This window comes from Chelonia mydas, chromosome 11 (assembly GCF_015237465.2).
Source record: "Chelonia mydas isolate rCheMyd1 chromosome 11, rCheMyd1.pri.v2, whole genome shotgun sequence".
In the NCBI taxonomy this organism is placed as follows: Eukaryota; Metazoa; Chordata; order Testudines; family Cheloniidae; genus Chelonia; species Chelonia mydas.
In genome coordinates, this window is record NC_051251.2 from 35,316,594 (window position 1) to 35,341,051 (window position 24,458).

The 24,458-nt window shown below is 38.5% G+C and overlaps 1 protein-coding gene across 5 annotated transcripts in view; it reads right to left on the reverse strand.

Annotated features, from left to right (window-relative positions):
- Positions 1-8,972: 8,972 nt before the first annotated feature.
- Positions 8,973-24,458, reverse strand: part of COBLL1 (cordon-bleu WH2 repeat protein like 1) — a 123,188-nt gene continuing 107,702 nt past the window's right edge. For all 5 annotated transcript variants that reach the window (XM_037912529.2, XM_043525393.1, XM_043525395.1 and 2 more), the window contains exons 11-15: positions 23,091-23,349; positions 20,420-20,505; positions 15,869-17,484; positions 14,000-14,176; positions 8,973-10,590 (exon numbers count right to left, since the gene is read on the reverse strand). In XM_037912529.2, coding sequence (XP_037768457.1) covers positions 10,504-10,590; positions 14,000-14,176; positions 15,869-17,484; positions 20,420-20,505; positions 23,091-23,349 — 2,225 coding nt within the window. In that variant the 3' untranslated portion in view covers positions 8,973-10,503. The remainder of the gene's footprint in view (positions 10,591-13,999; positions 14,177-15,868; positions 17,485-20,419; positions 20,506-23,090; positions 23,350-24,458) is intronic.

Consider the following 24,458-nt stretch of genomic DNA (forward strand, 5'->3'; position numbering starts at 1 on the left):
CTAACACATAGCCTCTCTTAGCTCAATCCTGCTTCAACTAGTCCCATTTGATTTTCAATTTATTTTTCTCACGTTCTGTGCAAGATCACAGCTCCCCTGGCTATTGAGCTGAACACACTAAATTTAACCTTGTGTGTCCAAAATTCTTAAGAGTTTAAAGTGAGGCAATTCAAGTCTTGATTACACCATCAAATCCATTATATTTTCTTTAATTGTATTCACTGTTTTAGACTGGTCCCTCCTGAACAAACCGCCTGTTCCAGTTCAGGTTCTAGGTGATCTTAATAGTAGTTGGTCAGAGCTTGTTATCTGTGAGCTCAGTGTGGTATCGGAAGGATCCCCAGACTGTAAATACTACTATCCCTGGAGTGATTTAGCAGGAGATAGATCCTCGGGAACAGGAGCAGATCACCAAAACAAATGCAAGCAAAAAAGCCAGACACCAAGGAAATTTAGCCTTGAGTAAATGTGCAGGAACCAGGAAGAACCTTTACCTCCCTAAATGATGGAACAAGTAGAGAAAAAGTGCCTTGAAGGAACTGGAGAAAACTACTCTCTTGGTATATTTAAGACATTAAATATATGACAGAAGTGTGTAGGCACAGTCCAGTGTGGGCGACTCAGGCATCCAGCATCACACACAAGCCTTAAAGGAGAAGAAATATTTTAAAGAACTATTTCATGAGAACTTCCATTATTGGAGAGTCCCATACAATTTAACAGGGATTCTAAAATATCCTATTCTTAAAAAAGCCTATAGAATTTAAAAGAAAACCTTGCTTTAGATTTCTATGAGATGGCTTCAAACAACATATAGCAAAGTTATTATTTTCTTTTAAAGTCTAACTGTTCCACAAGGATTGTTACAATTTTCTTCAGTCATTTCATAAGAACAAAGGAGAAAGTCACAGATTCAAGGAGGATCTCTGAAATAATTTTTTAACTCAGAAGTTGATTTCATAGAATACTCAATGAAATATTATGGGTTCAAGGCCTACTTCTCCCTCCACTGATAGAGGTTTTATATTAGATATATACAGTAACTCTATAATGGTTCATATTGTTTATTCCCTTACTTATATAGTTAATTCATATATTATACTTCATACCCAACTCCTGAGCCTTACTCTCTTTATCATTGTTGTTGTAGACAAACACAGAGTGCATTAAAAAATTCACAAAGGCTTTACAAAAAATTCTTTAAGTGCAGCTATATCACATTCCAACAACATATTTTCAGCCATATTTCCCCACGGATGTCTCTATGGAAAAAAAATAGCATTGCCCAGGATACCCTCAAGAATAAACATCTCTAACTAATTAATTTTTTCAGAATGGCAGCAACTTTTAACAACAAACAACAATCAAATGGATGTTTTTTTCCTAACATTTACAGGAAAGGGTGGCCACAGCCAACTGCTCTGACCATGGGCCATCCCTTTGACCCATTTCTTCAATCTTAAGATTAAAAAAAGGTTGCTTCCCTTTTCAGTGCCAACTGAGATTGTCCTGACCGCCAAAACTGGGATGCTAGTCTCGAATGAAAAGCTGTAAGGTACGTCTACACTGCAATTAAAAACCTGTGGCTGGCCCCTGCAAGGTGGGAGGGTTCCAGCACCCAGGCTGCAGTCTGAGCCCAAACGACTACACTGCAATTAAACAGCCTGGTAGCCCGAGCCCTGCAAGCCCACGTCAGATGGCATGGACCAGCCGTGGGTGCCTCATTGGGAAGAGGCTGTCCAAGTTAAAAAATATCACCACCAATATGTAACAGATGTGCTCTCTGACCAGGTAATATGCTCTGGTATGTCCTCTCCACCTTCAACTGAATCCTTCCTTACTTTTGGTTTCACATTTATCCTGGACCTTTGACCATAATGGCCAAAGAACCCTCCATCAAATACCATGTTTGACAACACTGAGAAAATATGAGTATAAAAAAAGCTCACTCCTATCAACTAAATCCCTCCTGCCTAAAAAGACAAGGTATCACATTGGGTAGTGGCAAGCGACTCTACAACCCCAAAACTGAAAGCGTGTGCCGGCCTACCTCACACCCCTTTGTCCTTCAGTTTACTGTGTTCATACTGAAACTGAGCCATGTTCTTGTCGGACAGCTGGCAGTCCTCCTGGCTTATATTCTATGAGCTACAAACCACATCTGCCTGGCAGAATCAGAATCATAACTTGTGCTGGGAGCTGAAAGAAAATAAACACAAGTGGTTCAACCTGTCTCCTAAACTCACAGTTTAAGCTCTCTCACAGATTTGCCATTCTTCTGACCCCATCCTCAGTCCTGCCTTTCCCACAACTGCTATTCTCATGATGCCCTCTGCACTTGGAACATACAAGCTAAAACCTGCATTATTATTTTAAGTAGGTGTCTGATGAGCCCAACAGAACTGCTTTCCTTCTCCAAAGTTTTCAGAAAATCCCTGGTGCTAGGAGGCTGGTGTTTGCTGGGGAATGGATTAGAAAGTAGTCACATATAATCTCACTACAGTGTATCAGGGACATCCCAAAGTTTCACTGGCATAACTGTTATTTGCATTGCAGTATGGTAACAACTAGGGACACCAAGCATAGGCCAGGACCCCATTGTGCTGTACAAATGCATAACTGCTGTCTTTCTATGAAAACAGTCATTGGAGGAATGCTTTCTGTCTGTATTTCCGTCTTATATATTTCTGCACTTCAATGTCGCGTCCTGGCTTTCTTTCACAAAAACCACTGACTTGTACTAAAAAAGCCGCAAGATGACCATAAGTGGTGTAAGGCGCTAGTGGCTGCTTTTCTGTTTTGTGACATCTGCAGAGCAGCATCTTTGACTGTAAGCTCTTTGAGGGCAAGAACTGTTTTGTGTGTGTTTACACAAGAGGGTCCTGGCACATGATTGGCTCCTAGGTGCTACCACAATACAAATAATTAATACTTGAGCCATTTTCCTGTGCAACAATGAATCAACATCACAAATTCTCCAGTAGGGTGTCATGTCAAGTGCTATCACCAAGAGAATAATTGGACACATTGAACAGCTACTACCAGAGTAAAAAGAGGCCGGACAGGGTATTTTGTTAAGTCAATACACGCAAGTAGGAACAGTATACCTCACCACAATGCAATTTCATGAGCTACTGCTGTGTACGCACAGGCAAGATTCAGGATCAGTAAGTGTTCATCTGCATTCCAGTTTTTATCAATGTGTGTAGAAAACTGACTTTTTAGTTGGTCAGGAATAGCATGATTAGCTTTTGGTATAGCAGGAACTTCTAGGGATTTCAGTTAGTTATCACACAGTATTTGTTACACAGACCATAAGATTTTCAAAGCAAGCAAAAAGCTTGGCTTAACAAAAGCATGTTTTCTTTTTAGTTTTAATGTACCTTCCCTATTACATATGACACAAAAAAGAAAATGTCTTACCAATAAAGTTCTTTCTGCTAGCAGTGCCTCTCACAGTACTGGGCATCTGGGCTGCTCCCCTCCTCTCTGCAGCTCACAAAGGCAATCAAAGTCTTGGCACCTATGGCTACACCCCCTCTACTTCCACTCACCACCAGATGAGTTATTACAAAGCTGTAGAAACTTGTATAACAATATGAGTTTCAAATATTCCAGAGGTAACTAGACCAACTACGTACAGCGGTCCGAAAACCGGTCACACAGTAGAGAGCCCACTCAGCTCATAAGCCATTCAGAGTGGGTAGAATTGTGGGAGATGCTAGCAGAAAGGAAATTATTGGTAAGAAATTATCCATTGTGCAGCCCAGCATCTCCCACAATTCTGGTTGCCTGGGAAGTAATTAGCAGTGAACAAAGGTACTGAAAGTTACAGAAAAGGTCAGAAAGAAAGTAGAAAAATGGTATCCTTCCCTATTTGTAAGATTTGCTCAAAGGACAATATTACTTCTGGGCCATCACTTGCAGCACCTTCCTGCCAAAGGAAGCCTCTACAGATAGCAAATCTGCCTTATAGTGCTTGATAAAGGTAATACCAGTTGGCCACATGGCTGCCTCACAAATTTCTGATGTGGATGCATTTGCTCTTTCTGCCCACAAGGTTGTCAGGACTGCGTGGAGGTTGCCTGTCCCCTTTCAGAACTAGAATTTCAAGCCTTGTATGCCTTCACAATGCATAGCCTAAGGCGTCTAACAATGGAAGTCTTGAAAGTTCTGAGTACTTGACATTTTTTATGGGAGGATATGAATAGGGCACCTGACTACCTTAAACATACAGAATCCATAAGGAGGATTTTCAGAGTTCTTCTGACATTTAACATGTGCCACCTCTTTTCAGTGGCATATTGTAGCCTCAGATAGAATGAAGGGAGACTCTGTTGGGGAGCATGTAAGGAAGAGTTTGCCTTAGGAACAAATAATTCTGGAGTTCTAAGCACCATCTTGTCCTTGTGGAACACACAGTAAGGCTCTTGCAAAGATAGGGCTGCCAGCTCCGACAGCTGCCTGGCAGACATGATAGCTATCAGAAACCAAGGTTTGATGGACAAGTGGAATGCTGACACTGGTGTCAGTGGTTCGAAGGGAAGACTTCTTAGAATTCTCAACACAAGGGATAGGTCCCATTTTGGAAAAAGTGTCCTGACTGCTGGCTTGGCTAATGGGACTACTCTAAGAAATCTGGCTACCTGGGGGCTCTCTGCCATGGAACTCAGGGATAATGCAAACATCACACTAACAGTGGACACCTGACATGCTATGGTGCTGGGTTGGAGACCTTTGTTGAAGCCTTCTTGGAGAAAGTCCAAAATAGCCCAAATTCCTGGATTCCTGGGATTTATCCTATATTTCTGGCACCAGGCACAGAACCTTATCTAGATAGAGGAATATACTTTTAGTGCAAATAGTCTTCTAAAGTCATCCAGACGCTACTTTCATCTAGAGAACAGACCCAGCAATATTAGTGTTTACCTTTTAATAGCCAGGTCGTTAGATGCAGCCAGTTCAGGTGCAGATGATGACAAGGAACTTGTGAGAGGCTGTTCTGTCACTGTGGAAGTTGTAGCAGAGGTCCTATTTTAAGCTCTATCAGGTCTGAAAACCAGGGTTGTCCCCAGCCAATATTGGGTTATCAGTCTCACTGTTGCCTGCTCTCTCTTTATTTTCTGGACCAGCTTCCCTAGTAATGGAAAGGGAGAAAACAACATAAGAGACCCTGCAGCAATCTATGCAACAGGGCACCTGTCCCCCTGGATCTGGGGTCCACCTCTTTGGTGAAGTATTTTGATCTCTTCACACTCCTATGGTTCATAAATAGGTTGATTGAAGGAAGGCCAGATGTTTGGATGATTAACTTGAAGACCTCCTGATACAGGCACTACTTGGGGTTGTTGACCTTGTGCTTGCTGAAAGGCAGTCTGCCTTTTGGTTCAGGTCTCCTTTTATGTGAATCACTCTGAGGGATCCCTGATTCACTGTATGCCTCTGCCCACTGGTCCATGGTTGATGCACTCCATTCATCCAGGAAATAGGAAATTCTTACTCCCCCACGACCTTCAGCTCTGGGCAGAGGCCTATGTGGTCTTTGTCATAAAGAGACTTTGGGAGGGGTGGCGTTCCCTCTGGACTTTCTCGCAAACTTCAGTTCCTTTGGAAAACCTGCTGTCCCTTTGCTGGTATCTATAGAGGATGAAGGCCACAAGTTGCACCTTGGTCTGAAGGCCAATCTGTACTCTTTCCTGAAGGTATTAAGTGGTGTCAGGAGAGACTGTCTGGATTTTGCCACATTGTCTGCCGCTAACTTGTATAGCTTTTCCCCGAAAAGAAGAGAGCCTGTAGATTTGGCAGAGCACAGAACCTGCTTTGAGTGGAGATCTGCTTTCCAGGGTTGGAGCCATATGTGGCACCTTGTTACTGAGCTGGAGTTCATGGCTCTGGCAGTGAATCTCATTGCATCTATTGATTCATTAGCTATGAATGTTGTTGCCAGGGAAACTCTCTTTAAAATAAAGCTGATATTAAGGTGATCTCTACCTGAGATCTTCCAGCCAGTAGAGAGATTCCCTTGCAAAGCAGATAGCTGCCAGGGATGCCCTAAGGGTGGCTCTTTGAGAGTGGCCTCCATTTTTCTAGCCTTGGGGTTCTTAGGGTAGAACTCCTCTTCTGAGGGAATAACCATATCTATTGCCAGGGATGCTGCAGCAGTGTCCACCTTTGGTATCTCTGCAATAGGATCCTTTTGTTCCTGAACCTTATAGAACCTGAGGTCATTTTTGTTAATGTGCTTGCCTTTATCAGGGTTCCATTCACCCCTCATCACTTCCTCAAAGAATTGGTATAGGTGAATCACAGCCTCAAGGGAGGATTTTGAGGGAAGGAATTTACTCTGGCACTTACTCTCAGGAGTCTGTTCAGGTGAATCTGAGTAGAGCACACAACTTAGCTTCACAGGGCCTCGTATTTCTCAGGTGGAAAGAAAAAAAGAAAGAAAAAATAACAACTTTGCTGAGTTTGCCCCAATCCTGTTCAGGTTCAGAGTCCAACAATCTGCTGTCCTCAATGGAGGAGGGAGGAAGAAGAATCACAGGACCTTTTTGACTTTTCCCTTCCCTTTTTCCCCTCTCTATTTTGGGGGGTGGTTAGGAGGGGGCGCATGTTGAGGGTGTATGAGCTGTCACAGCTTTGGTGAGGCCTTTTTTTTTTTTTGCAGCTAGCCATCCTTAGGGCCAGAAGTCCTTTCACAAGCTCAATCTCTCTCTCTCTGAGTCCTCCCTGATGGGTCCCATTCACCCAGGGATGAGGGAGGGGATATGATGCCACAGCCCCCCAGCCAAATTGGGAAGAGCTATTTATGAGGCCTTCTTCCTTTCCCAGGGCTCTCTTGAAGATTGTGGGGGAATTTGTGACTCTGCAAGTCTTCTGTCTCTGTTCTCCAGGGGTCCTTTGGGACGTACCTCCTGAATCAGCTGGCTGGTGTACTCCCCATCTGTAGAGCCTCTCCCTGCTCTGCTCAGCGACTTCTGGTCTATTTTCCTCATGTTGGAGTTGTAGCTGCTCTGGTGAATAAGGGTCCCACATAGCCCTGGAACGTAATGGAATTAGGAACAGAAGGGTTGGGCACAACTCACCATCCGCCAAGCCTGGGAAGGCTGTCCCAAAGATGGAGCATTTCCTAAATTGTGTTTGGTGCTTTTTAGGCTGCTCTCCCATACCAGAGAAGTGCAGAGTAGCCAGTAGGGAGGCACTGAAGCAGAGGCTCAGGGTGGTTTAAATCACCCGGATGAAAATTGACACAGGGAGGAGGAAGAGGCTGGAGAGGGAAGACACTCCTCACACTGCTCCTAAAATAGCCAGGAAAAGCTCCCCTGAAAAGCAGAAAATAGGTGGGAGGTACCCCTGTCCACACACTGCCACTGAGGCAGAGAATCTAGTGGCAAGCAGGAGAAGAGGAGTGGCCAGAGCACACCGCACCAAGACTTGATCTGTCTCCATGAGCTGCAGAGGGAAGGGAGTGGCCCAGATGTATAGAATTGTGATAGATTAACAATTAACAACCAGTATACTTGCCTTCTAGAACTCACATTCACTGTAGCGGTGTCCTTTTAACTTATGGCCATTCTGCCATATATGCCTACAGATCAGGGCAATTCTGACCTTAATATCGTCAGTGCAAGCCAGTTTGCATACATGGATATAGGGGTGTAGCGGGGTGGTTACACGCTCCGGCCCTGACTGGGCTGAGGCCAGCCCAGGGAGAGGGCTGGGGCTGTGGGGAAAAGCCCAGCCGGATTAAGGGAGCAGCGGTGGCCAGCTCAATCAGGCCCAGCTGGCCCCTATAAGAGGCTGTGAGCCAGGAGCCCAATCAGTCTCCCACTGCCTGGAGGAGGAGGAGGAGAAGAAGGAGAAGGGCTGGGCTGGGCTGGGCTGGGCTGCAAGGTGCCGAGCAGGACACCTAGATTGGAGCAGGGCTGGGGAAGGGCCAGAGGAGCTGGGAGCCTACAGGCCAAATAGGTGCAGGGTTGCAGAGGGGCAGCCCATGAGTAAGCAGAGGTAGCAGGTCCAAAACCCCCTTGCCAGTGATGAGTGGCATATACCTGCAGTCTGCCCCCGATATAAGGGGCTAAGTGGGGACTGGCAGTAGCCCAGACTGAGGCGAGGTGGGGTCAGAGGGTGGGGGTTCCAATGGGTGGGGAGACCCAGAACCCGAGAGTGTGGGGATACTGCCGGGGGGGCAGCACCCCAGAGAAAGGGGCACCGGGTTCTCGGAGGGACACGGGGGCAGGCGGTAAGGCAGATCACTGGCCTGCAGAGGGCGCTCCAGGGCTGGACGAGCTAATTCCCAATGACTACCAGCAAGAGGCACCGCAGGGGTGAGTCCGAACCTTTACAAGGGGATTATACAGTAGTGGTGCAGTCAAAGCCAAGGGTAAAGTCAGCAAGTGAAGAATGCAAGTTGATCTTTTCCTCCTGACTCAGAAGAATTAGGCTCCACAGGTACCAACTTGTGAAAGGTCAGATAGTCTAAAGTCACCATGTGTGGAAATTGAATTAGTCATATGAGGTAGCTTTACTAATATTTTGGCAGTAAACTATTACTTGAAAGAAAACTGAAATGTTAAAAATCCAGGTGCAGATGGAAGGGGATTCCTTTAATAGTGCTATCAGCATATTATAAATCAGAATATAGTACAGCAAAGCTGAGGGTCACTAGGAGAACTAGTTTTATTCATGAAACCAGCTATAGCTGGTTATATTTTCTAAATATATCCCTAAAGACACAGTGACATCTAGAAAAGCTAAGCATGAAAGAGAAAAGATTGTTCCCCTGTTATAGATGCCACCATTTTTCCTGTGATCTATGAAGCAGCCATTTGGAAAGATCTGCTGAAACCTCAGCTGATTATTTGTTTCCCATTCAAAATTTGGGATCTATTCTTAAGTGGGGGAAAAAAAAGAGGGATACATTTTATCAGTGGATTTCGGGGTAAAACCAGAATGTATGAGACAACAGGATTGTGCGAATAAATATTCATTGCTTTAGTATTTAAGAATTACTGTTTACTAGGACAGTCTTAGGTGTTTAATCATTGTTACAACTTTAATATAGTTTTACTTGTGACCACTCCCAACTAGTGAAAATAATGTACATTGATCCCAGATTATTGCACAAAAAACATTGGCAGTATGCCATTCTTCAAAATAAACCTTTTCTTAAATGAGCAATTATAAACCGATTTGTGCAATTAAAATACCATTGAATGTTACAAATGGTTTCTACAACACAAAATAAATATTGTTAAAGACTAAAACTAAACACAATTACTTTTATTCAACCAAAACCCAACATGAAATATTTTAGAAAATGGCAAATATCTCAATATTTGCAGTAGATATCTACAATCCAGTTTTTTTAAATCATCACTATAATCACATTTTCCCCTAAAAAAGTATCATCTTGACAAGAAAGAAACTGATAAACACTGTATCTATTATTAGGCATTTCTTTTTATATAGTGTTCCAGCTTCACCTCTTTTCTATTTCAGTAGCAAATGCTTATTCTATAAATATAGACTTTAGTATAATGTGCTTTGTTTTCCCATTATTGTGCTGATTTAAGACTATAATCAACTGTTTATGAATAATTTCAAAGCATTTTAGGATCTTTTTAGTTATATTTCATGTGAGCACATTTCTTTTATTTCTCTTTCACTAAATATCAAAACTGGATTTTTTTTCCCTATCATTGTTTCTACATGTCGATGACAATATTTAAAAAGGTATCTGGTACATATTGCTTATCCGAATATTATGAGAAAAAGCTATTCACAAAAATTACTTGTTATAGAGCAAAATGAGAAAAGCCAAATAATATTAGTGTAAAGAAAATATTAAAATAGTATGAAAAACTTCAGATCATTTTTGTCCTAATGTTTGTTGTGCTATTAGGAAAAAAGTTAAGGAGAGTAAAAGCCAAATGGTATTGATTCCAACTCTTAGCTGAAGAAAGGAAAACACACCCATTTTCTATGAAATTCTAGAGTGTGCTTCATTGAATATAATTAAGATTTTCTGCTAATTACAATATTTAATTTAACAAAATAACATTGAGGCAACAAGTGGCAGATGTATATTTAAACTCACAATTTAACATTAGTATTATACAATTATAAACTTAAAAATCTGAAATTCTCAGACTCCTCTAAATCAGTATTTTTCAGCATGTTGCTACATGTCATTCAGTCTTAACAGTACAAAATTAAATCAACATTTGATTTTCATTTAAACGAAAATGAAACTCATCTGCACCTCATCTTAAAGTTCTGAAGCAGCATTTTCAGCTTTTACAAAAAAGGCAAAAATATTACTATAAATTACATATTCTAATAAACCTTCCCCAGGAATTAAGAGATCCAGCATGAAATTCCTATATTTTAATTAACAATGTATAGTGACATACACCTGCATTTACATTTGCAAAAATTTGCAGTTAGTATTAATTTAGCCTAGGCAATGGTACTAAAGTGCAAAAATATTTGGTATAATGTCTAATGGTTATATTTTTCTTCTGTGGAAAATGAGTGACTGAGCCTGGATCTTCCATTGACAGATACAGTATATGATGGAGCAGAAACCTAGGAGAAAAGAAAATCATCATCACGCTGCTGAAATAGAAATATTTGTCCAATTTTAATGAATTTTTCCCTGTAATATTTTATTCAGTACTAGCTTACAAATGCAGCAATCATTTTTTTGAAGCTCAATCAAGTTATAAATTACAAAACCAGATATTTACTACTTCCATAGCATGTACACTTTGGTCAGCATTAAGGGTGAAACAACTCTTCACAAACTGCACACTTAATACAATTATTGACTGTGTCTGGAGCTCTGCTGCCATCTCAAAAAAAATGAATACATCCACATCTTCTTTTAGTCAAGTACACATTAGAACTGATTCCAGATATAATTCTCGATTTAAATGTGTTCTGTGATACTGCAATGAATTTTTTACTGAGTGGTAAAGTTTTACTAGGTGATAAACCTGTTAATTTAAGACATTTAGGGCCTTTTTTTTCCCCAACAGTGCTGAATACACCACCAACTCCAAATGAAGTCAGGGGGAGCTGTGGGTGCTCTGTGATCCTAAAAATCAGGCCCTAAGATTAGATACCACTGAAAAGATCTTGAACAGAATTTACTAGCACAATGAAAATATTCTGAAGAGAGAAAAATTGTTTAAAAACAACCTCATTTGACCCATTTAGATTAGTAATTACTGAAGGCTCCATTCAACAGAAAAGATCCACGGCACAAAAGGCCACAGATCTTGGCTCTGCACTCTGGCAAGTTATTAAGGAAAAAGAAGAAAAAAGACTTGGCTAGCCATGGTAGTATTTTTGTCTGGTTTCTTGAATGCCACCCTTACAGAGCTGCATCAGGGAAGGGGGATGGCAAGCACCCGACAGACCTTATACCCAATTCAATAGGACCAAATAGTAGCCAGTCATCACTCACAGAACCAGTTAATGGAAGCTATGAGTTAATTCACCTAAAATGCCCTTCCCAACCAGGATCACTGACTATCTGGATACTTATACCCTGCTGACAAAGGCGTTTTATTTTTCCATTGGTTACAATATGCCCTGTTCTCAATTTTAAGCTTTTAATAAAAACATTGCCTCAATTCATCAGCACAACAGCCTAAAAATAAAGTTGATGCCACAATTTCTCTCCCCATGCCCCCCCCCGCACTGCGTCATATGTCACCTCCCCTTTATTTGTTACAAAGAAAACAGTGCAGCAATTAGCATTTTACACATTTGGAGTTTCAAGTGCCCCTATATTTGAACAGACTTCATGAAATCCTCCCAGGCCCCCATGCTGTAGAATGCTTTAGGTTCCTTCACTCCATCCTTCAAGTTCTCCCTGAAAACACACATCTTCTACAAGGTCCATAAAAATGCTGCTTCATTTCAATATTCCACTATTCTAGAAAACTTTCAAATTCAGTTATTCTGAAAGACTCTTGTTTATATTTTTCTGTCCTTTAGATTGTCAACTCCTCGGGCAGGGAGTGTCAAAACTTCTCTACTTGTACAAAGTTAGTCAAGGAAAGTACTGAAAATCAAAAAGTTATGGAACTCCTTGCAAACCTTTTCCAGCTTTCCAGCTATGCTTGATGTGTTTCTTGAATTCTGAAGAGCACTTTATCAATCTTATTTTTTCAAAGAAGTTATCAGGCATTATGGCAAGTATTGCAAACAGGTTTTACATATTTTTGATATTTTCATATTTGATCCACTTTTTTTAAACACTGTATTTTCAGTTTCAATATGGTTCACAATGCAACTATGTAACAATAATCAGAAAGCTACATAATAAAAAGCAGGCATGTTTCTTGTACATCAGATAGATCCAACCTTCATCAAGTCTCCAAAAGATTCAATGTTTGATTAATCTCATCCACTGTCCTTAAATGATTTGTAAGTGGCTGACAACTAGTTCACTGCAATACAACTTCTAACTGTGCACCACTTTGACAGCACACTGGACTGACTGACCGATCATGCTGACTTTCCACTTGTGACCATTCTGAGGAAGCAGGACTATTCAATCTATGTGAAGAAGGTGGGGGGCCTGGGAAACTCAAAGATGCTATTCCATTGCCATACTTCTGTTAAGAGAGAGGTTTTCCATGTAATATAAGATGTTTAGGTGTCAAAATACAGAACCCACAGAACCCATGTTCTCCTGAATATGGTTCTAAGGAATCAAAGACTTCTATAAAATAATTGCTTCGCAATAGGGATTTTTTGGAGGGGTTAGGTAGGTGGGTAACAAAGCTCTGAATCTTCAAAAGAGACCGGGTTCTGCAGTAATAGGTCATACTTCAGCACGCCGGTGGAAGACAAAAAACTGGGGTTCAGGACAGAAAGATACAAATGAGAATGTCTATCAAACCAAGCCAGAGTATTTTTAAAGGTTTCTAATTAACAATACTGTTGTAAAAGGTAGATCTGCAAATATCATCTAACTGAGGGAAATATAAATTGAAACTATGGAATGATCTGACTTATTAAAAAACACAGTATATTTATTCTGCAAAATAATTTAAAAAGAATGTTCTTCTGAGGTGTCAGATTGTTCATGGTAACAATAAAAAAGAACCGTGCTTTAAGCAAGCCATGTATCTCCAGTCATTTGAGTATTCAAGAATAGAGCAGGCTAATTCATGATTTTATCCTTTACATTGGTGATTTTTTTTTAATATTATTTCCATGTTTCCTAATTATTTAAAGCATTTAGTAAGTATATATCACTATAATATCTCAGCCCACAAATAGAATGAATTACAACTACTCATAATATTTTTTTTGATTAAGTATTGTGGTTTCCATTTAAGGGATCATTTTTCTTACGTAGTGTTGCATTCTAGAAACAGGAAAATATCAGCACTTCTTGCAGTAAGATGCATACTTAATTCTCTCCGGAATCACTGGCCACAAAACACTTACAAACATTGTATGAAAAACAAGATTGTTCTGGCTTATGAAACCAAAAAGCAGACACAAGTTTTAAAATATAAAAAGAATTAAGTGTGTCTATAGTATCAACAATCAACAGGAAATTAATCTTTACAACTTCTGCATGTGTACTTTTGGCAGAAGGTTGTAGCCGATTTAAAACCATCGTGCTTAAAACCATCCCTGTTCAGCAAAGCATTTAAATAGATACATATGTCTGAGTGCTTTGCTAAACAGAAATAAGCATATGCTTATGTGTTTTGCTGAAGTGGAGCCTTAATAATTTTTAATATAAAATGTATTTCAGAAACATAATATTTTCTCTATTTGAAAAAATGACAGCATAAGCTTCTTGCAGGTACATTTACAAATCTGCTTTGGTACAACTAAAAACACACTTTCAGGAGACTCCCTTGTCATGATTAGTTCCAGGACTGATTGCTTTTAGGCGTTAATTTGGTAATTTTGAAATAAGCACTGTAAGTCCATTGTTACTGATGTGATGATGAAAACTCACCCTTTTTAATTTGGCAGCACCTTCTCCAGAGCGGATAGCAGCCAGCAGACTCTGGTGGATCTGTTCTGGGTCAGAGCTCTGGAACGTTAAAGCAGTTTCTCTCTCAAAAACAGAAGTTGGGTGGTCAGCTGAAGACTGCACCTGGCTGTTTTGTTCATTGTTTGTACAATTACTTTTCTATTAGGGAAAAAAAATCAAAGCATTTTATTTGAGTGAGGTCATAAATGGATATCTGAAGCAGTCTGGCCAAATATTACAGCACTGTATCCTCATTTTGCTTCATGCAAGATTTCAGGGAACAGCCTTCATTTTGTATGTTCACTTTGCAAGTAATTTATGATGTGATAGCACCCAGCTGAGGATGCCATAAAATAGCATCTGGGAATTATACCTTGGTTTTGAACAAGTTACAGGCCGGAAGGGATTTAAGGAACTTTTTTACTGTTAAATATGGGGAATTTTCTCCCCAAGATGTCTATAAAATTCTCCACATAATCATCTCACGTAGTTTAATTAATATCAAACAAATTTATTTCTATGCCTGCAAGTTCCTTATTAGGACTACAAAGCCTTAGGAAATAGACAGATACTGCTTTACCACAAGATGAATAGTATAAGATTTCCAGGAATATTCACACAGTTAGAACTGAATTCATACTCTCAACTTAATCGTACAAAAATACAGATGCCAGCAGGGCTAGAATTAGGCCACTGCATAGTATAGATGCCCCTCCCAAGCTGCCCAGTTGCTCTCTGAAATCTCAGCTTTTACTATATGCAAATATAGCTGTTATTGTTGCAAAACAAAACAAAACAAAAAACCTTCAAAATGTGAACTGAATGCAACTGAAGCAGTGACATCTGCCTGAATTTGCAGAATACATGAAATAATAGCTCAAATGTATGAACTTCCCCATTCATCTGAGTAGGTGTTACAGCCCAATTATGATACTTTAAATGTCAATGTTGATAAATATTTAATTACTCATTAAAACATTTTAAAAAAACATACTATGATGAGCTACACAATTTACTCTTAGTAACAGCTCATTTTGGGGCCATAAGTGGGTAGACTTGGGAGAGGACCACTGCTCCCTCCCCGCCACTCAAGAGTACCCAAGTCCAACGTGTACAAATAGGACATTTGATTCCGTGAGGGAGCTGATCCCAGGAAGCATGCATGATCCTACTTTGAATATCTGCACAATCTATCAACATTAGCATCTCACTGTAGCATCTAAAGTGATAGACATTATACAGGGCAAACTTTTGAAGAGTTCCACTAACTCTACTTTTCCAATTCAACCCCTGGATCCCAGTCAGGTTACATAATACTGTTGACTTGTGCTAGTCATACCAGAAGATAATCAGCATCCTTACAGATATCCTGTTTCGGTGTCCCTCAAACGATTATTCTGGGATATCACTCAAAAATTAAGTAAGTAAAAACTAGTTTTACGCATGGTACTTTTTAAAAAACAAAATCAACAACTCTGAATATGAAAATAGGTATGCATAGATAAACCAGATCCAGTTATTTTTTCTTTGCTTATAAGTTTGAGACATTATTAATTATGGTAAGACAAAATTATTTCTCAGCATTTTCAATTTTGCTGAAAAATTTCATTTAATATAAGTATCCTCTATAAACTCCGTACAAGACAAGATTACTTCTTTTTCCTATATTCCATTGAAATGTTGTATATGGTGCTGTTACAGCAGAATGCACCCACTAGATGTTTATATGCTATTAATCCAAAGCCTACTAATATTTGTGAACTATTCAAAGAAGGGACAGAGTGAATCTCACTCTTCTGTGAAATATATAATGATTAATGTTCAAGAAATATTAAATTTTGTAAAATGTACCTTATCCATCATACTATGTTGTGAACCTCCTGTTAAGGTCTGTAAAAATTGGTTCTTCACATCTCCTGTGGAAGGTGCTGAGGATAGTTCAACAGAAGATTCCTCTTTTGATGGCTGGCTACTGATGGTATGTGGTTTACTGAATGACTGTGATCTTTTGATTGCTGATGAGACAGCAAGAGCAAAGGGGGATGGCCTAGAACTGGAATATGGTTTTGGAACTGCAAAAGTTCTAAGAGTTCTTAAGTTCAATGTTGCTGGCTGACAGGAGGGGAAACTCAAAGGTTTAGCAGTTTTGACAGAAGTAGAAGTGTCAATTTTTTTCTCATTATCAACCTTTTCTTCATCTAATTCAGCAGGGAAATTATATGCTTTATGTAAAGGAAAAAAAGATCGATCTGATGATAAATTTTTTTCTCTCTCTGTATTCATAGCCTCTCTTTGAGTAGGACTTGTAGCAGCACTGACACTTCTGGCAATTGCAGATGTTACATAATGACCTGAAGCCCTTCTTTGCATCTGTAAGTAAAAAGAACTAGGTTTCGTTGTAGGACTGAAAACACTTGATTTTTCTTGAGTCTCAGGTGAAGAATTTGTGTTACCTGAGTTTAGCATCAATGGAGTTATGCCATTACCTAGATTGGGTTTGGAAGCCTCTGTTTTTATGTGCTTGCTTTCAGTAGTAACCCCAAGTTCAGAAGTTGAGACACTGTCAGTAATTCTGTTAGTTTTGTGCAGCTGATCATTCACTGCCAAAGCAGGTTCATATTTTAAACCAGACTCTGACTGACTTGTGTTTTTTGAAACCCTAAGAATTTCAGTTTGCACTCCAAATTCTTTTGAATTCTCTGACTGTGGGGACATTTCCAAGGTGACTCCAATCTGATCCTTAATGTCTGACATAGCATCTGACTCACCACCTTTCAATATTTCCGAAGATTTTGGAGGAACTATTTTATAAGTAGTCATTCCAATTTTGGGGATATAGTCTCTTGTAATTTCATTAGAGGGTTTAGGTTTAGGTTTGAAGTCTTGTCTATAAAGTGGGTAACCTTTAATAGGAGAATTAATTGCACTTTTTGGAGCTCTCTCTGATGGGGTAAAACTACTATCATTCTCATATATATTATTTTGATTTTGTATGGGAATTGCTTTGTCATCCGCAGCGTCTTGTCTCTGATGGTTGAATTCTGTTGCAACTTCTACAGACTCTTGCACCTTGTTCATCAACTGCAAAGATGGACTGTCCATATCCAAATTCTGCATGTGGGCTACTCCTTTGAAGGTGGATGACTCACAATCTTGAAGGACAATCATTTCACTTAGTGTAGTCCTGCCAAAACTATTATCAGATGGAGTTGTCTGAATTGCAACATCCTGAGTTTTTACTATCTCCATGTTAGTTTGAATTAGCTTCTGATCTTGTATTCCTAGATTCACTTGAGGATTATCATTCTGATTTGTAGAGATGTCATTTTTATTCTCTTGGCAGTTTGATAGTCTCTCAACTTCAAGCTTATTTTTTTCTCTGACATCTGCTGTATTAATTTCTCCCATCTTTCGTTGATTTTCTTTTTCTCCTGTGGTTGCTGGAAGGAATCTTGTGCCATTATGATCTTTAAAAGAAAAAATATATTTCTCAACTAATATGAATATCAAACAGCCTGACTTTTTTGTTTAAATCATGAAGCCCGATGCCCCCATTTTCTTTTACCATTAGAAATGGTTCCTTAGAAATAATAAACTTTCCCTTATTATACCCTTTCAAGACACTAGAAAGATATTTTAGCTTGATTAGTACTGGTAATTTTTCCAATTTAATATTTTTTTTTAATGAAAAATACTGTAGTAATACTGAGGCTGTTGGTGTCATGGATAGACCAGACGGCCAAGCCTGTTTAGGGACCACTTAAGGTTTTGGGGCACGAAGGATGTCTGAATTTCATTCCATTATATATAAGGTATAGCTCATGGTCTACAAACTGGTAAGGACTATTCAAGATTATATCCTGCAATTCTTGTTTGGGCCCGTGTCTCTGCTGTTTGTGTACCTACTATATTTCTTCACATAAAAAGATGTGATTTGCCAGATGTTTCTAGCATTTCTGCACTGATGCAGTTAAAAATATTTGAGCAACACAATTACTGCATATCTGTTTTTCCAGGAGTGTATATTAAAGTGGCCTATCTTAAATTTTGGGGAAATGAATCACACCTGAACCTTTCCAAAATTCACTTTAAAACACATTACTATAAAATTAATTATCCTAAGTTCAAATGATTTTTTTAAAACAAATGTCTCTCCCTGATGTATTTTATGTGTGTATTAAAAATAGCAGTTTACTAGTTTTAAATTATTTGAATTATAAATATGAAAAAACAAAGTAGATTGGATTAATAAAAACACTCAATCATGTATCTAAAGGAGTGCAACTATTTAAGATTATATATTTGCAAAATTTAATGTGTGTATTTGTTACAATACAAGGATAAAGTAATGGGTTCATGAAATCATGAAAGTAATGGGTTCTAGGGGAATGAATGATCCATTTCGAGAACTGTGGAAGGGCCTTTGCTTCCCTACAAAACAACATATTTCCACAAACACGTCATAATGCAGTTTTGTAATTAAACTTGATTTTCCTCTCAGACAGGATATTTGTGATAAATTCAAAAATTAACATATTAGAAACCATTATTGGGATATTCTACATTGTTCTAAACAATGTAATGCAACAATGGATTACAATGGGAACAAGAAAAGTTTAATTTAATAGATTTTGTTCATAGTTCCACAGTCAGATTCATGAAATGATTTACAAATAGCTTGCAACACAAACAAAACACAGTTTAACTGAGCATTACTTTGGTCGTTTCATTTTCTTTATCATCAAATAGTTAATGAATATTTGCAGGAACGCACCAATGTTGTCTTCACCAGATTCACAAAATGAATTCATGACTGACAAGAGATCCTCTATGTTCACACACGTGAGAAAATCTAACTGTTTCAGAAAATCAATAGTACTTCAGCAATCTCGGGTGCATAACTGGCAATTATTTCATCAAGTTCACAAAACCATTAATTTCATCCATCTAGTGCAACATACACCGTAAGTCTGGGGGCTTGTCTACACTATCCGCCGGATTGGCGGACAGCAATCAATCCAGCAGGGGTCGATTTATCGCATTTATACTAGACGTGATACATCGACCACTGAATGCTCTCCCGTCGACTCCGGTACTCCACAGAATGAGGAGCGCAAGCGGAGTCGATGGGAGAGAATCGGCTGTCAACTTACCGCAGTGAAGACACCGAGGTAAGTAGATCTAATTACGTCGACTTGAGCTACGCTATTCACGTAGCTGAAGTTGCGTACCTTAGATCAACCCTGCGCATTAGTGTAGAGAAGCTCTGATTGTCTCTGAAGGACCCATTATGGGCTGATAAATCAAAAGGGTGTTGCAGTCCTTCAGATCTACATACACAATGAAACCACTATGGCCAACTTTTTTTATACTACACACATGAATGATGGATCCTCTTTTGTTTGTTAACAATAATCTAAAAGTAAAGTTTACTACATGTGTACTGGATAACTAAATCTTTGCATTAACAACTCAAAAACAAAATAAGCTCAAATTCAGGTTTACATCTAAACATCCTGGCAATAGCAACTTCCACAATTAAAAATAATCCAACTGACATGATTTAAGGAATTTAGTTTACCATGGTTAGATGTTCTCATTCCTGTATATTTCAAACAAGGTGCCTGTCATTTCATTTGACACTATTAACCTTGAAATACAACTTTTCATCATGCCAGTAAAGCCAGAAATAGCTAATTGGGGGATGAGAATTTTTTCTTGAATGTTTTGCTCTTCCAATACCATTTGACATCATCATTTTTTTAAAAAAAAATCCTGTTGCTAGATTAGCAACATAATTCAGACCAATATAATTTCTCTCTTTTACAGAGATCATTCTTCCACTGCACCTGTCTGCTTTAAATCTCTCGTTCTGAAGGTTTAGCATAGAAGACACCATCTATCCAGCAGATTTATTCTAAACAGGATTTCCTTCAGAGCCTGTTGGTGCAATTTAATTGGCCAGGGAGTGCTATTAAGCAATGTACCGGGAAATCTATGTCCTGAGTCACACTGCAGTTCAATTACAATCCATGTGCTTTTGCAATGTAAAATAAAGGGTTTCTTTCTGTTTTGATGTTTTAAATTACAGCAACCACAGTGTCTTACTCATTCTGAAAGTGATTTCACAATGTCAGCCACAGATTGATGTCGTGAGACTCTGTAACCTAGGACTGGAACAATTTTTTCTATATTTGGAACAATTTTCAAGTATCAAGACACTACTGCATTTGAATGCATGTGCATAAGTAGCTTCTATTTGTATCAAATTTCTGTACTTCATAAAGTGGTTTTAGATGCTTTTGACTATGAAAGTTCTATTAACTTGGAAACAAAAATTCTTCTCAACTTTGGTTACAAGTATTTTTCTTATTTAGTAAAAAATTAGTCAGAATAACTCACCATAATTTTTGTTTGGATCCAATATTCCCAACTTCTTGTCATTTTCAAATGTAATTTGTGCACTGTCTATCTTACTGTGTGGTCCTCTGCAAAACACAGCACAGTACATTATTTATGCTAATATCACTCATTTCAGTAAACACACAGAAAAGATATATGAGAACTGGCAACGTTCTCCAAAGACAGATGGAGAAAAATAATCAAATCTTTCTGCCAAACACTGGAAAAATTCAACAAATATTATTAAAAAAAATTAAGAGGAAATGCTGCTATGATACTTTACACACCACAGTGCATATGCAGTTTCTGTTTAGTGCAACACTACGTGAATTTTTTTCAAAATTCTCTCCCCCAATTTATAGCCCCGAGTAACCTCTGCAAGTTGATGAGCACACAATTTCCAGTGAAACCACTCAAGAGGTGTTCAGGATCCCACAAGATCATGCTCAAAATGTTAATTCTTTTGTTGAGGGGTTTCAGAGTAGCAGCCGTGTTAGTCTGTATTCGCAAAAAGAAAAGGAGTACTAGTGGCACCTTAGAGACTAACCAATTTATTTGAGCATAAGCTTCCGTGAAAGTTCACGAAAGCTTATGCTCAAATAAATTGGTTAGTCTCTAAGGTGCCACTAGTACTCCTTTTCTTTTGTTGAGGTAATTTTCTGGATGTTGTCCATCACATTGTATATACAGTATGTTGCCGCAAAAGGGAAAAAACTGAACTCCATACATGAATACCTTGCGATCATAAAACCACAGAAGTCTGAATTTGTGCAGTGCATAATTCTTTCTTAAAAAAGCACAGATAATATTTTCCTTACACCTTTTGAGAACTATCCTAACATCATGAAGAACTAAAAAGAAATAGGAGCACGGCATATTACTATGCATGATATACATTTTGCAAGTATACATAATTCTTCTATGCTCAAAACATAAGGCCAACAGGCTCACAGAACTAAGAGCAGACTTGGGGCTGCTCTAATACACAATAGACCAAACTGGCCCTCAGTAGTCCTGGAAATTGGGGAGTTCAAGAAGTCCTAAAGCCACTTTGGCACTCCGCTCTCCTAAGCTACACTAAGCAGAGCTTTGGTACAGCTGAGAATCAGGCACAACGTTTGTCCATGTAGAACACAAGTTTTTTTTCCTCTTACCAAAAGTAGTGGCAATGAGAAAACATGATATTTTGTTAGCTAACAAGAAAATTATATAGTGTAGAGGACAGAGTAGGGATTTCTGCAAGGCCCTCTTGGCCCCAGACTGACTAAAAAGAATGTGGAGATCGAAGTCAAAACTAGAATTGGTCAGGAATTTTTCAGCAAAAGTTTTTCCATCAGAAAATGCTGCTTTGTCAGAATCAAAATTTGTCATGGAAAAATACCAATTTCAATTAAACTTTCATCAGGACAGGATTCTCAGGTGCAGGATGGAATTTCTGGTCAGAAAGACACCCATTCCAAAATACCCAAAAGCCTGGTTGTTAGGCCACTCTCCCAGGATGTGAGAGACCAAGGTTTCAGACCAGGAATTTAAACCTCTCTCATATACCAGGTGAGAAACTACCAGGCTACTGGCTCTTCTGGGTTGAGTCTCTCTCTATTTCTCCCTGTTTTTCCCCCCCCCACAAAAAACTGAAACAGGTCTTGGGTTCAATTTGATGTTCAAACAGAAACTTTTTGCAATCTTGAAAAGTTTAGTGGGATGGGAAAAACATGTCCTGCCCAGCTCTCATCAAAACCCTCACAGTATTTTGGAGTTGACTGCATGCTACAAGTTCTCACAGATGTTCGCTCCAGTACAGTGTTTAAAAAAAAAAAAAAAAGCAGCTTTTTTCCCAATTTAAATTGGGCAGAATGGCCAACTTTCATCCCTTGGGGAACAGAGGAATAGTAGATTAAATGAATATTATGGAACTTCTCTAGCCAATCAGCTTTCATTTCCAGCAGGCACTACTTTATGTTAGAAGCCGGCTGAGTCAAGTAGTTTATTATACAGGCTGAAGAGCAAAGTCAGACACTGAGGAGGTATCAGAAAGGGAAAAAATTCTAAAGAAAACTGAGATATTTACATCTTTCCTAAGTAAAAGAAGAGAGAGAATTAGCAGTGTTCTCTGAGGATAGATGGATAAAACCTGTGCGTAAAAGACAAGAAAACACAACAATGAATAAAAAAAACAACTGAGAATTATGACCATAAAAGTGGAGAGCATTTATCCAGCGAAGGCCATTCTTCCTGTTCTCCCCAAAATTGTCAGCATAATATTGTAGCAGTCATTTCTGTTGTGACAGCTGACTGATCTGATTTCTAGTTTTCATACTTTGTTCAATGAAGGTGACTGTTGCTTAAATAATAATTAACAATGAAGGAACATTTTATTCTATTGTAATTTCTATTACTATGTGAAACCTGAACATAGCTGCCTTTTATTTATTAAGTGAGGAAAAGTGGCCCTAAACAGACTAGCCTGGAATGGTTATGTGGTTATGTTTTTAACCACATTTAACTATTGTGTAATGAACTTGTTATATTAGAAAAGAAAGGAAATGAGAGTTTAGAAATATTAATCTCATGCCACTTTCTTATAAATCTCTATTCTGTTCTTTGCAATGAAAAAGCATTCATGATTTTGTTTATTTGTTCTCTCTCTTTCTTTCTTACAAAGAGTACTTACTTGCCATCTGTGCTCATATTTTCTTGTTTTTCTTCCTTGAAACTTTGAAAGTTATCTACAGAGCCACTGCCAGGAATTGAAGATGATGAAGCAGAATCATTTTTTTCAGTATCTAGTGGTACATCAGTAGAAATGAAGGAGGCAGAAACCTCTTGTGTCATAAGAGAGGTATCTGCACTTTCACTTTCCTCTTTGTGCTGTACATTCTTCTGTTCCTTTTCATTGATCTCCTCCAGGCTATATTCAGAGCAAATTCCAGCTGCACTCACAGAACAATCACCCAGAGTGTAAATATTAAGGGACAAAGCACGTCTAAACATTTATAATTAGAGTAGTAAATTGAAAAAAAAATTCTGAAAAAAAAAATCACACAATACATTAAAGTCTGATTCAAAATTTAAATTTCTAGGGGATTTACTATATAGTTCTTTCCTATTTAATTCGCCATATTTCTTTATATCTGTGAATGCTACAGAGAAGCTTAATTTGTTTAAAATGAGTATTGAATTAATTTTTTAAATATCTGCAGTACTTAGCAATAAACATAGTAATAGAAAAATATCAATTCTATGTTAATCAAATCTCTTATTTTTTTCTGATAAATCAGTTTGTTATTCTCAAATTCAGCTTTAAATATATACATATATATATAGCTTTAAAAATATACAACTTTTTAGATCAAAAGTAGTATGCCCAGAGGATTTAAGAACAGATAGAAGACCCAACCTAGTCCCAATCATATCAGTGGGTGATTTGCCACTGATTGGCATGGGACACACCGAAGAGTTATCAAAACTTAGCTGGAATACCTTGAATTTGTCAAAATGTAGCTTAAGAGTACTCTGATATTTAGCATATACGGTGGCTGCATATACTACAGACAGAATTCAACAAATATGTAATGTTACATGAAATGCATTTTAAAATATAACAGTACTTCAATTAAAATGTAACTTAACTAAAATGTGTAACTATCAATTTTGACCAAATACCATATAAGACATAATAAAATTTTCAAGGCTAGGGTGCCTAAAGTTAGGCTCCTAAATAAGGCTGTGCAAATAACTAATTTCCCATTTGTTGGCAGTTATTAAAAATGGGAGAGGGCAGAAATTGTTTCAGATCAACTCCAAACTGATTTTTTTAAAAACATTTTGCAGCAAACCGAAAAGTCAGAATTGTTTCGTTTCGGGTCAAGCAAAAACCTTCATTTTGATTTTGGGCACTTTAATAAAGGAAATTGAAATTTGGAAATTAAGGCCTAGGTTCACAAATCCATGGTGGCGTACCCCTTACACCCAATAGCCCAGTGCCCTAACCACCAGGCTATAGAGTTATTCGCACTGTCTCTTGCTGACCTGAAATATG